Raw genomic sequence first — 13,604 nt, 5'->3', positions numbered from 1 at the left:
GTGTCCTCCTCTTCCTTTTTCCATCAAAATCTTCTGCCTCATATTGCAAGGGCAGACTTGTCTGAGCCCAAAGTCCCAAAGCAATGTCTCCTGGTTGCCTTTTCCCCGTGGATCACTTCACTCCTTGATCTTCGAGGAACCTAAGCCCCAAATCAGAGAACGCATTGGTGTGTTTGGCTGCGAGGAAGAGTTCTTGTCTGCTGCTTACTCGGCTAGCTAGGAGTGCACGGCAGAGCCAGCCTCGTCCTGTGGAGCAAGCGCCTGCATGCTCCTGAAGAAAGATGTGCCTCAAGTCAAGTCGTGGAAACCTGCCAGTCCATTCCTAGGAATTAATCCGCCCCTCCCCATTATCTCGGCATCTGATCAAAGGACACCTAACTGCCTTTCATTTTCTTCTACTGCAGCCCTTCCATGGATAGTAAGGCTTCTTCACTGAATAAAACAAAATAAAAAAAAGGTGAATATGTGAGCTACAAGGCAATCCTGGGGGCCGGTCCATTGTAGGAGGAGCAACGCAGAAGGAACCAATTCTCTGTGTGGTTTGAAGTGTATTTGCCCTCGTGACTGACGAATGTCCTCCTTACTAGGTACAGATATTCACAGAAGCCACTTGGCTGTAGGGGGACTTATCAAACACACACACACACACACACACACACACACACACACACACACAAAGAGGTGATAGAAAAATCACATCAGGAATCACAATCCATTAAGACTACACCACAAATGTCAAAAGAAACCAGTTTGTGACTCTTTAAAGAGTCTGACCAGCACACCTTGCCACTCCACCTGGAATATGTGGTTAGGACCCAGGACTGAGCAGAAATCTGAGAACATGCGGGAGCCACAACAGCTGAAAACACAGATATTTCACAAGAAGAGCTGCTTGTTGATACTTTTATAATACTCTTAAAGATGCATATTAAATAATTTCTTCTGGACCACAGACACAGTTGAACTTAAAACATAAAAGCCCTATAAATATCGACGACCCAACCTTGTCTTCTGTGTCTTCCTCCTGGCATAAAATGGAATCTTTCCAACCAAGCGCTTAAACATAAATATTAAAATAATAAGTGGGACAGACTACAGGTCTACTTACAATTTCATCACTACTGTAGCACCTTTTTGACCAGGGCCAATGCACTCATTTTGTAAAGAACAAGAAAAGTCTGCAAAGCTTAAGGACTCATATGACACATCATTAAATATTTAATCACCTTTTTAAGTCCTAAGCTTTTATCATATTTCATCCATCTAGACAGTTCAATCTATACTATAGATTCCAAGGCCCCTTTTGGAGGGGGGAGGAAAAGAAAATTGGGAGAAAAAAGCCTTCTGAGAGGCAGGGTTAAATTATCTCAAGGATGAGTTTCTGTTGGCGCTTTAGTGACCTTGCTTCACCCCGTAAACCCACCAATCCACAGGAGGGTCAACCGACTGAGTCCATCGTTTTAGTCTCCAATAATCAATTTTACAAAAGATGCCACGTCTGTTGCTTTGGATTCATGTAGAGTGAAAAATGGATGTTGCTGGGAAAGAAAAGAAAAAATACATGATATTAAAATTTGTCACTGACAAGGTATGAGATGAGTTAATTAACAGATCTGTTTGGTAAACAAATTAATACCCCTATCAGGGCTAAACTGGACTCTTCCTACTTCATCACAAATCAAGTTCACATCTAGTGATGCAAACATTTTTATTTTTTTAAATATATTTTATTGATTTTTTACAGAGAGGAAGGGAGAGGGATAGAGAGTTAGAAACATCGATGGGAGAGAAACATCAATCAGCTGCCTCCTGCACACTCCCTACTGGGGATGTGCCCGCAACCAAGGTACATGCCCTTGACCGGAATCGAACCTGGGACCCTTCAGTCCGCAGGCCGACGCTCTATCCACTGAGCCAAACCGGTTAGGGCGATGCAAACATTTTTAAAGATATTTCCTCTTAGCTGCCACTCTCCCATTTTGATATGTTCCCACTACAGAGGACCTATTGCTTAAACATATTATGTAATTAGGCTACATATATCCTATTTATGGTAAAATACAAGGATCAGCAAAGACAGTTCAAACTCTGATTTATACATAACCCAGCCCTACAAAGAACTGTTACACTGACATAGCAGTAAAATAATTACAAGTTTCACAGGTTTATGCACAGTCACTTCTCAGGAAGTAGGTGGTAGAATGAAAAACCAATTTTGCAGGACAGTAAACGGGCAAGACACTGCCTGCCCTTGACCCTGGAGAGCTGGTTTGGATGGAAGGGCTAACAAAGCCACTTTCTAAGCCACATCTACAGCCTCGAGTTAGACTTACGTCTGTCTCTCTTGAGGAAGAGTTGATCCTTCTGGAAAATCATGTGGACTGCCAAACTCTAGCTATGGGTGGGGAAAATGCAACTCGGAGATCCAAGGTGGAAAAGCCAAAGAAATGGTCTCTATTCATGCAGGTCACATGAAATCAACTTTATAAGAACATCAAGTCCAGCACTTTGCTCGGGGAATAGACATTGTCGGACACGAGAGGCCATGCATTTCAAAACAAGTTTGGAGGAAACAAAGCCATTTTCTCTGCACCAGAACCGTCTTCCCTAAATAACTCCATGTTGTGACAGCAACTGCCTGGCTGTACACTGGTCGCTTCCACCTCTAATTAGGAGGAGATACATCAGCTCATGATCTATCCACAGTTCTCACAGGGGAAATACAGCCAACCAACCAAATCAAAAAGGACAGTCCCTTCAGGTAGGACCTGAGCCGGGTCCTGCTCCCCACTGCCCCCGCCACACAACACAGCCACCTTCCTGGTTGTCTGCTGGTATTCTTTCCAGCGACTGGAGGAGCGGCTACCTATGAGTGCTTTTGCATGCAGACGAGTATATATGTGACTCACTCTGTTTCCCCTGACTTGGGATTTTAGTTTACAACCTTCATGTTGCCCAGCTGTAAGGTTTTTAATTATATTTGTTGTAAACCGGACAGGAGGGGGCTGGATGAGTCAGCCCTGTGGGGAACTGAATGCCCACCCATGGAAGTTTTAGGAAACAATGCAAATGGGAGAGGAACAAAATATATATATATATATATATCCCCGAAGAAGGTAGGTGGTCACTGCTCAGTATCAGGACCCAGAAAATGGGAAAGGCGTTCTGCTTTGGCCCTTCTGAAGAGAGAGGTTGGGTGTTGGCTCAGAGCCTCAAACCCATGAGATGAACTGAAGCTCTTGATGTCGGATCCTTGGTGCTGAGCTCTCTGGGTAAGTAAATACAGCGTTACTTCTGATTCCTAACCACTCACACAGCACACTTACCACGCGCTTCACCACCATGCTCATTAGCTTCCCCACATCCCCTTGACATTTGGCGATCTTTTCATATACTTCAAAGTCTTTTACTATCAAAACAGGACATGCGAAACCTCAGATCATCTCAGTAACTGCTTCCCAGGCCAGCCAGCCCATCTTGCCTCTGGTTCTGTTGGTGGCTTTTAGTTCAGTGGATGGAGCCCAAGTCTGTGAATGAATTCAATAACCTGACCTGACATCTCTTTATAAAAAAAAAAAAAATTCTCAGACATCTTCCAGTTTATTCTCAGGCTGGGGAAATGCAATGACAGCCAGAGGGCAAAGGGAAGGGAGGCAGGCAGGCTTGGCAGGATGGAAAGTGTGACTCGCCTGTGTGTGTGGGTTTGGAGGCTGTGAAAGGTTAGGGGGGAACCCGGGTCCTTCTATAAGCAGTGCGCTAAGAATAGCAAGGACAGTGACCAGGGGATGAGCAAATTAGGCCCCGTGAAATCATTGCCAGGCTGGGTTTCCCAAAAAAGGAGCCAGGTACAGGAAGGAAAGAATTCACCAGTGGCTGCATCTGGAGAAAACATGGAGTTCCAGGAACATGATGCCAGGAGCATTGGGGCAATACAACCACCAATGGTCTCCATAGCCTATGAACAACACCTCACCCTTCAGGATGATGGTTTTCTATGGGGTCAGTCATCCTTAACACTGCCATTCAATCTAGAACATCCCAGGGGATGTGGAGAACATAATCACCTCACTAGGCCATCACTTACGTTGCCTGGTTATCATTTCTGGTGGTTATCATCTGGGATAGGGGTCGACCACCGGTGGTCCAGGGACCAAATCTAGCCCACTGCTTGTTTTCCAAATAAAGTTTTATTGGCACACGGCCATGCCCATTTGTTTACATACTGAATATGGCTACTCTCCCACTCAAACAACAGAAGTGAGCAGTCCCACAAAGCCAAAAACACTTACTATCTAACCCTTTACAGAAAAAGCTGGCTGGCCCCTGGTGTGGAAGAACAAATCCTACTGAGTCATGCCCCCCAATGGGAGTCTGAGAGAACAAGCAAACGAGATGATAGGAAAGCAAATACACCCACTCAATCCAAGTTAGAAAGAAAAACACTTGAGATTTCTATAAGAGGTACATGTCTGGGTTGGGGCTTTAATTATAGTGTCCTTCACCTGAAAAAGGGATTTCTGTCTTTTCTACCTCTTCACCAACTCCTACAACCTAAACAACGGCCCCTCGGCAAGTGCTTTCCCACCACTGAAGTCAAAGAGCTTGGACTCAGATTTTCCACTTAAAAACCTCAATTCCACAGAAAAGCAAAGAGCCCTTATGGCCTTAAAAGGCAAGTCCAGTTCCAGTCCACAGAGGCTAACGCCATACAAGCAAAGGGCTGCCCACACAACCTGACAACATTAATATGCAGACCACAGAAGGCTGCAGCGTTAGTATACACAGGGAAGGTAGAATTCAACACCGGTGGCCGATGTATGTTAAGTTAGAAATCAGCATTTTTTCCTTTAGTATTTTCCACTGAAACCTCTGATAAGAGGTCTCTTAGAAGAAGAAGAAAAAAAAAAGTTTTGCATTTTAAATAGCCAGAAACATATAGGAAATGTTCTCCTTTTACATGAAAATACTGACAAACAAGGAAAGCTTCCAATTGGAGCCCTGGCTCCATAGGACCCCACAGGGACCACTCATGTCTGCTGCACTTTATGTGAAATTCATTTCTATTGCTCCGGGGGTTGCATAAGCAAACCAAAAAGGGGAACCCAGGACAGAAATGGCTGTCAGCTGGCTATTAAAAACCTGATCAGGGCAAATAGTCAACCTGAACATGTAGTATGCTAGGATTTTCTCAAGGATTACTCATCTGTTCCCTCTCAATTGGGGGTCTTAGTTGAATAAACCTGGGAGAATGCTGAGTCGCAGGGGCTGCCTTTTCTACAAGGGCCATCTACTCAGGAGTTAGAAATTAATTTTTTCTTTCTTTCTTTCTTTCTTTCTTTCTTTCTCAGGATCCTCAAATAAGTGAGGTCATACAGTATTTATTTTTCTGTCTGACTTATTTCACTTAGCATAATATCCTCAAGCTTCATCCATGGTGTTGCAAAGAGCAGAATTTCCTTCTTTTAAAAAAAAATATGTTTTTACCAATTTCAGAAAGGGAGAGGGAGAGAGCTATAGAGGCACCAATGACGAGAATCACTGATCAGCTACCTGCTCCCCAAATGGGGATTGAACCTGGAACCCAGGCATGTGGCCTGGCCAGGAATCGTACTGTGACCTCCTGAGTCACAGGTTGATACTCAACCAATGAGCCATACCGCTGTGCCACAATTTACTTTTTTTATTGACTGAATTAATATTCTAGTGTGTGTGTATGGGGGGAAAGGGGATATCACAATTTCTTTATTTATCCATCAACAGACACTTAGACTATTTCCATGCCTTGACTATCTATCTATATATATAAAAGCCTAAGCGACCATCTGACCGGCCGACTGGCCAGTATGCGCAATGACCACCAGGGGACAGACGCTCAATGCACAGGCATGGAAACATGAAACAGACTGGTGAATCTCAGAGGGAAGCGGGGAGAGGGGAGAGTAGGAAGAGATTATCCAAAGATCTTATATGCATACTAGAGGCCAGTGTACAAATTTATGCACCAGTGGGGTCCCTCGGCCTGGCCTGCAGGGATCGGACTGAAACTGGCTCTCTGATATCCCCTGATGGGTCCCAGATTGTGAAAGGGTACAAGCCTGGCCAAGGGACCCCCCCGGTGCAAAAATCTGTGCACTGGGCCTCTAGTCTATATACAAAAGCCTAAGCAACTGGCCAACCAGCCAACAGTTAGACCATCCAACTGGTAGCTATGACACGCATTGACTACCAGGGGGCAGATGCTCAATGCAGGAGCTGCTGAGTGACAGCAACTTTGCAGAATACCCTTTCACACTCTGGGACCACTTGAGGGATGTTAGACTGCCAGTTTTGGCCCTATCCCCACAGGCCAGGCCAAGGGACCCCACCGGTGCACAAATCTGTGCACCAGGCCTCTTGTTATAAATAATGCTGCAATAAATATGGGGGTGCAGATACCTCATTGAGACAGTGATTCTATTCCCTTCAAATATACACCCAGAAGTAGAATTGCTAAATGATATGATAGTTCTAATTTTAATTTTTTTGAGGAACCTCCACACTGCTTCCCATAGTGGCTGTACCAATTTACATTCTCACCAGCAGTGCACAAGGGTTCTCTTTTCTCCACATCCCCGCTAACACTTATCTCTTGTCTTTTTTATAAAAGCCATTCTAACAGTGTGAGATGATATCTCATGTTGGTTTTCGTTTGTAGTTCTCTCATGATTAGTAATAGTGAGAACCTTTTCATGTACTTGTTGGCAAAAATCCACAAGTGGGATCACATCAAACTAAAATGCTTCTGCATAGCCAAAGAAACCATCAACAAAATGAAAGGGCAAGCTACAGAATGGGAAAAAAATATTTGCAAACCATGTGTCTGATAAGGGATTACTATCCTATCCACAATAGATAAAGAACATGTAAAACTAAATAGAAAAAAAAAGTTTGACTTAAAAATAGGCAAAGGACCTGAATAGACATTTCTCCAAAGAAGATATACAAACGGCCAACAAGCTCCTTTTTCCAAGTTGGAGCCACCTCACCATACTTCTTGCTCAGAGGAATCAGTAACCTGCCCCTCTACACCTGCCCTGATCGGTCTTGAAGCTGAGCACTGCTTGAGAGGGGGATGGGATCGGAGCAAGCAAGCTTTGTATGCCTGCTGGGTACCTGTGGTCTAGTAAGAAAGGTGTCAATGTTTTCTCTCCTCTCTTCTGCCAGAGTGCATGAACAGAACTCTTCCATCCCCTGCCATAGTTAAAAACTTGATAATTGTAACAAATCTGGGGGGGGAGGGAGTGTTTAAGAGACATTAGTAAATAGTCTAAATTTTATAATTTTTCAAAAAAAAAGTGTTCCTCTCACACTCAACATACACTGAGATACAGACTGCCAAGTCTGTCTAGTTACCTGCCATCTATGTTAAAGAATCCTTTGTAATTAGCTTATAGAAGAAGGTACCACATCTTAAGAGAAGCTATTTTAAAACAACAACTTGGAAGTCTTATTTCCACAGGTCATGCAGACGGTAAACTGTGAATGCTGAAGTCGTATAATCCAGGTGGTTATGTCCTTGTCTTTTCTCCACACGGTAAAAAGCAGAAGGAAAAAAAAAATGAAGGGATTCTTTCCTCCCTAAACACCCATCAAAAAGAAATTCCTCCAAATAATCCTAAATATTTTATCAAAAATCAGTCACATAGCATTGACATGTCTTTCAATATTAAAATCCTTTAAATCATGCTTTCCTTCATTTTATATAGTAACTAGAGGTCTGGTGCATGAAAATTCGTGCACTTGGGGAAAGGAGTCCCTCAGCCTGGCCTGTTCCCTCTCACAGTCTGGGACCCCTGGGGGATGTCCACCTGCTGGTTTAGGTCCACTCCCCGGGGGATTGGGCCTAAGCTGGCAGTCTGACATCCCTCTAGCAGCCCTGGACCCCTTGGGGGATGTTCAATTGTGGCTTAGGCCCACTGCCCTAAGCCGTAGTCAGACATCCTCAGGCAGGAGAGGCTCCCACCACCGCCACTGCGCTCACCACTCGTGAGCTCGGCTTCTGGCTGCGTGGTGCTCCCCCTGTGGGAGCACACTGACCACCAGGGGCAGCTCCTGCATTGAGCATCTGCCTCCTGGTGGTGAGTGCACAAAATAGTGACCAGCCATTCCACCATTTGGGTCAATTTGCATATTACCCTTTTATTATATAGGATATATGACTCTTCCTGTCTTTAACATTTGAAAATATAAATTTTATAGACATATTTGGCCTAGATGCTATTGTTTATCAGCATGGAAAGTTTGCTAAAGCTGTTAACATGGCCCATGTTATGCTACAGGAGGATTTAGGACAAATGAAGGGTTCAATGTTTTTTTTTTCTTCAGTTTTATTCCAGTTATCAATATCTCAATGAGTCAGTCAGCTCTTCCACTATGGTTGTTCGATTGTGATTTAGGTATCAGGTACTTTATTGCTACTCACTGTTAGTTTGGACATGTTTATGACGCTAACAGTACTCACCATAAGCTCTGGATATGTTGGCCGTTCTTTGGAATTCTTCTTCAAGCTTAAAGGAAAAAAAAATAATCACATTAAAATCTAGAAATCATCTGCATTTTCACTAGCCTAGGATTTCAGAACTTGTAGAACACTAAACACAACCCACTTTAAAAACATACTGAAACCAAAGATCTCCTATCTTAACTTTCCTCTTCTATTATATTTACAAGTTATATCTTAAATCACTCTGTGTGTACCTTACGGGAAAGAACAGGTGTGTGAGTGCGTGTGTGTCTGTGTGTTTACTTTCCTTTGGTACTTTATCAATGATGTATAAACTAGCTTTTCTGATCTAAAGCCATTCTATTTCAACATACACATCTACTTTCCTTCAAAACAATTTGTACTCCACCCCCACTGGCAAAGAACTTGGCAGGTGTTCCTTATATTACGTCTGTTATCTCTTCCCTGTCTTCAATACCTTGTTCTCCTTGCTCCCAATCCCCTGAACATATAATTTGCTTTTATACATTCTTAGCCAAATCTGCCCGAGACAGAAGCAATACTCCCAATAAAATGTCTAAGGCAGTGGTTCTCAACTTTCCTAATGCCATGACCCTTTAATACAGTTCCTCATGTTGTGGTGACCCCCAACCATAAAATTATTTTCCTTGCTACTTCATAACTGTAATGTTGCTACTGTTATGAATCGTAATGTAAGTATCTGATATGCAGGATGTATTTTCATTGTTACAAATTGACGATAATTAAAGCATAGTGATTCATCACAAAACAATATGTAATTATATATGTGTTTTCAAATGGTCTTAGGCGACCTCTGTGAAAGGGTCGTTCGACCCCCAAAGGGGTCGCGACCCACAGGTTGAGAACTGCTGGTCTAAGGTAACGGTGCTTGTTTCCAACCTCTTTGCATGTCCTGAAAGAGAAAGTCACGGCTAGTGACTTAGCAATTTCTCTTCTTACAATACTTTGTGGTCATGCGCTCCTATCAAGTGGCTCCCCTTCACTTAGCTGTCTACAGACACAGACATTTTAATAACATTGGATAAAACTGCCATCTGAAGAGACCTACCCCTGAATCCATCCCCAGCCTTACAATGGGGAAAAAAAATAAAAGAAGTGGTTTATTTGGAGTTGGAATCCCAGGTTACAGAATGGAGAAAAGGATGATTTCAAAAACTGATTTGCCAGGCAACCTACACACTGTCCTTGCCCATTTGGCCACAAAATCGTACACAGATGGAGAGGAACGTGGCCTGGTACTGGAGGCGGCTGGGACCTGTGTTCATGGATCACTCTGAGCACATGAGACCCAGGATGAGCGCTGCTCCAGACATGGAGCCCAACAATGAGGAGGGGATGGGAGCAGGTACAGAGCCATAGGAGAGCGGAGTCGTTGAGACGCTTTGAGAAACTGTGGCTTAAAACAAAACGAAATGAAGGAAAAGAGGAAGCTTTTGAACCGAGACAACTGAAAGCAGCCTACCAGTTTGTTCCGGGCAATGCTGTGGGTAGAAGCCAGGGAACCTGGGACAAGGTACAGGTAGATGTGAGGAGAGGAGTTTCAGTCTGGAACTGAGGGCTGATCTAGGACCTAGCGACCCCAGTGACCAGACCACCTATGAGAGAAAGTTTCATCTCAACGGAGGATACAAATAAGAGGGGATTAGAAAGAGGAATTATCAACAGTGGAGGAGGACTGACATGGGAAGGTGTGCCTGGATGGGATGAATGAGGCCTTGTCACCCCCACTCACGCCTCTGCGTGTCCCTGTCTCCTGAGATTCCACGGGGCTCTCCTGGTGGTTCCCAACGGCAGAGATCCATTTGGTAATGAACTTACCATCTCTTTGCTTTTCGGGTAGAAGAACTTAAAACTTCCGTTTTTTAAGGAGAGGTAATTTTAAGTCAGGAAGAGTATAAGAAAATTTCTCCAGTATTTTTTTTTTAATCTGAATAAAGAAAATGTGGGCAACTCTCCCAAGTGGATCCGTCATAATGGGTTAAGGACTCCTGAAATCTCAGAGATTGCCCGTCAGCAGGCTAGGTCTCAACTTACAGCCACTAATCAGGAAGCTCAAAATTTACCGTGAGCACCACGGCAGCATTGACAGAAAATATGTACACAGCAAACCAGGGCTGTTTATTGCATTAATGTAGCCGACAGAACCCACTCTACCTTCCAAATTGAGAACACGTCAAAACATGTCCTCGGAATCGCACGATACTCAGTGTCAGGTTAGAGGGAAAGGTGCTTCCGTGTTCAGTAGGAAGTGCTTGGAATTCAGTATAAAATAACAACGGCGGAGCTCAAAGCGACACTGATTTCTTTTGGATCTGAGTCAAGGCATTTGAATTTTCAAGTGGCTTGTCATTTTCAAGCATGCAATTAGCTCACAGCCCTAATTCCTCGTCCAAATGCCACAACACACACTCCTGACCGTAGCCAACACTGAAAGGCAGCTTCATGCTCTCTTGAGGATTGCTAGGCTCGAGTTTGTGTCCATTCCCCGCCCCCTCCATCGTTTCCAAGAAGGCTAAGCAGTACATCCACAAAATAAACACACACACTGCCTTTCAAGCCATACATATGTCATCAGCTAAATACATAGCCAGTGCCTCTTTTACTGTCCTTCCTGAACAAGTTGGGAACTATATTTGCTTGTCTCTGTTTTATACTAGTTCCTCTGAGTCAGACAGTGTCAATGTCCGGGTGGGCCTCCAACACACGCCAACGTGCCCCTAGGCAGGTCAGCTGGCCAGAGCCGCTTCCACCGGCCTGAAAGGGAGAGCAGAACCGAAGGCAAGCTGCTCTGGCATTCTCAGGGGAGGGTGGGGGTGGGGGCGTCTCCAGTGACCTCCATCAGTCCCCAAGCCTGGAGACTATAGGAAGGGGCTGCGGTGAACAATGTGAGCCTGTGAGGATCCCGTTGCCTGGAGAGACCCATTTGTTCAGCCTTCTGCTGGGCTAGACCGCATGGCTTCCCAATCAGACTTCTCTGGGATGAAACCCCCAACGAGGCATCCATGGTCGGCATGACTCACACCAGGAACCCTTTAAAACCCCTGTGATAGGAAAGCCCCATGGGGCGGGGGGGCGGGGAAGGAGAAGACAACCCCATTCAATAGTCCCTATTTCAAAGTAAGTGCACCACGGAAGGGTCGGACGTTTATTGTGGGGTTTTCCTTCAAGTTCATGAGGAATAAATGCCGTAACGTTTTCTTTCCTCCACACCTTCCCTCAAGGTTATGTTTCTCTGATGTTATTGCAAAAGAAATCAAGCAGCTGGATCTCTGGGCTCTAGAGCTAACTCGCCTGCAAATGTTTCCTACTCCGCCCCACACACCACACGAACTGACACCCACATATTCAATCCGAGGACAGTGGCTTCCAAGTGGATCCCCTGGATGAAGCTGTATGGAACGGAGTACCACTACGATGTCATCGAATGCTTAGGGAAGACGCCTCTCCTGAGAGCTCACGAATCCTCTGATGGAGAACTAGGCTGTGAGCAATATACCCCTGTTCTTCTAGGTCAACGGTTAGTCCAGAGACAGATGTTGGCGCCAAAAGCATAGATATATCCATCTCAAAACTGGATATTAAATCCTTCACTTTCCAAATCTGGGGTTCCTGTCCTCACTTACAATAAAGAGTTGGGGCTTTTTGAGACGTGTTGAAGAATCAAGGCCTAGGTCATAAAAAAATATTTTAAAAAAATCTATGGCAGTCACTCCAAAAAGGGTCCTTTCATGAAGCTGTGTCTCAAAAACACAGTTTTCTATGTAGGAAAATGGAGAACCCACCATAAAAGGGAGCTGCCCTCAGAGGTTGTGTCCTCTCTCCATCGTGGAAAAGAAGAGGTGCCCTTAGGTTACGATAATTTTCTCACTATTTCCACCCGGCTCCAGATCAAACGTAGAACTCTCAGTGCTAACACAAGTGAAACAATTAGACTGCCATGAGGGGAGGTAGGCATTTGTGTGCTAATACATACAAAAAAATTAAAATGCTTCCACAAAGATCTGAGCCATTCGTAAAATCATTCCGCCAAAATACAGACAACGGCAGGCTACCCTCAGACCTCAAGGGTGGCATGGGGCTAGAGCTAACCAAAAGTCCAAGAGGCCTCAGTTTCACCAGCTACAGACAGTTGCTTTGTCTCAGGATGTTTCCCAATAAAAGCTGTATTCAGAACGCTTCCTCCAAAGAACATGGAGGCCAAGGGGCATGAAGACGCTGTACCCTTCCCAGCCCCTTCCTCAGCAGCAAGTGGCCAGCACTGATCCTCTCCAAGACCCCCTCTCTGATGTCCCCTGCCCCCCAATTCTTCCCTGCTTCTGCAGGATGCCCAAATAAGCTCACTTGGCTCCATTCTGTGCTTTCCTTTCGCATCCCTTTCCAGCATCCCTCACAAAGATCATTAGCATCCAAGTACATTAGGCACCATGGTCCCTATGCAAACAGAAACCATGAGATTTTTCTGGAGAAAACCGCTCCCTCTCCTACTTTCCTCCATTCCGCTGGCAATGTTGATACAAAGTTTACAGCATCCGTATGGCTCCTTTTATCTTTCCACTCCAACCATCTTTGCATTCCCTTCTCAGACCCCAAATGCTGTCTGTCATACCACCGGGGCATGTAGAGCCAGTTAGCAAGTACTCTGTAGGAGACAGCCTACCAAACGCTGGAAGTGCTTTCAAGACTTCTAGGTACCTGAGTAACACTCTGAAACTAGCCACTGCCTTCTCATCCAAGGTGATCCTTTGCGTCTTACCTCCTGCCCACTCCTGAACCTCCAATGGGTCCCACCATCTTTCTCTTTATGTCCTAATCAACATCCAATTGCTTAGCCCTCTCGTAGCAGAGTTTTTCCCTTTTATAACATGAGGCACGAGGTTTCTCCTGCTTGGAATACCCTTCCCTCCCCTCCTTGCCTTTCACTTGGAAATCAAATCACGTGGTATCAGCTCAGGATTTACCTCCTCCAGAAACGCCACCCCAACGCCTTTTCTCTGAGCTCCCCAAATACTCTAGAAATATCTCCACGCCTGGGCCTGCCACAGCCTGAGCTCAGTGAGGGCAGGGGCTGGCTGGCGGCCTC

At 44.8% G+C, this 13,604-nt stretch overlaps 1 protein-coding gene across 2 annotated transcripts in view; it reads right to left on the bottom strand.

Moving 5' to 3' along the window:
- Positions 1–889: 889 nt before the first annotated feature.
- Positions 890–13,604, bottom strand: part of MAP2K6 (mitogen-activated protein kinase kinase 6) — a 95,910-nt gene continuing 83,195 nt past the window's right edge. For both annotated transcript variants that reach the window (XM_015570583.1, XM_006754585.2), the window contains exons 12-13: positions 8,501–8,546; positions 890–1,538 (exon numbers count right to left, since the gene is read on the bottom strand). In XM_015570583.1, coding sequence (XP_015426069.1) covers positions 1,461–1,538; positions 8,501–8,546 — 124 coding nt within the window. In that variant the 3' untranslated portion in view covers positions 890–1,460. The remainder of the gene's footprint in view (positions 1,539–8,500; positions 8,547–13,604) is intronic.

The sequence above is a fragment of the Myotis davidii genome, unplaced genomic scaffold (genome assembly GCF_000327345.1).
Source record: "Myotis davidii unplaced genomic scaffold, ASM32734v1 scaffold172, whole genome shotgun sequence".
Lineage (NCBI taxonomy): Eukaryota > Metazoa > Chordata > Mammalia > Chiroptera > Vespertilionidae > Myotis > Myotis davidii.
Note: the sequence above shows the minus strand (reverse complement) of the source record. Positions and strands in the feature narration are given on the sequence as shown.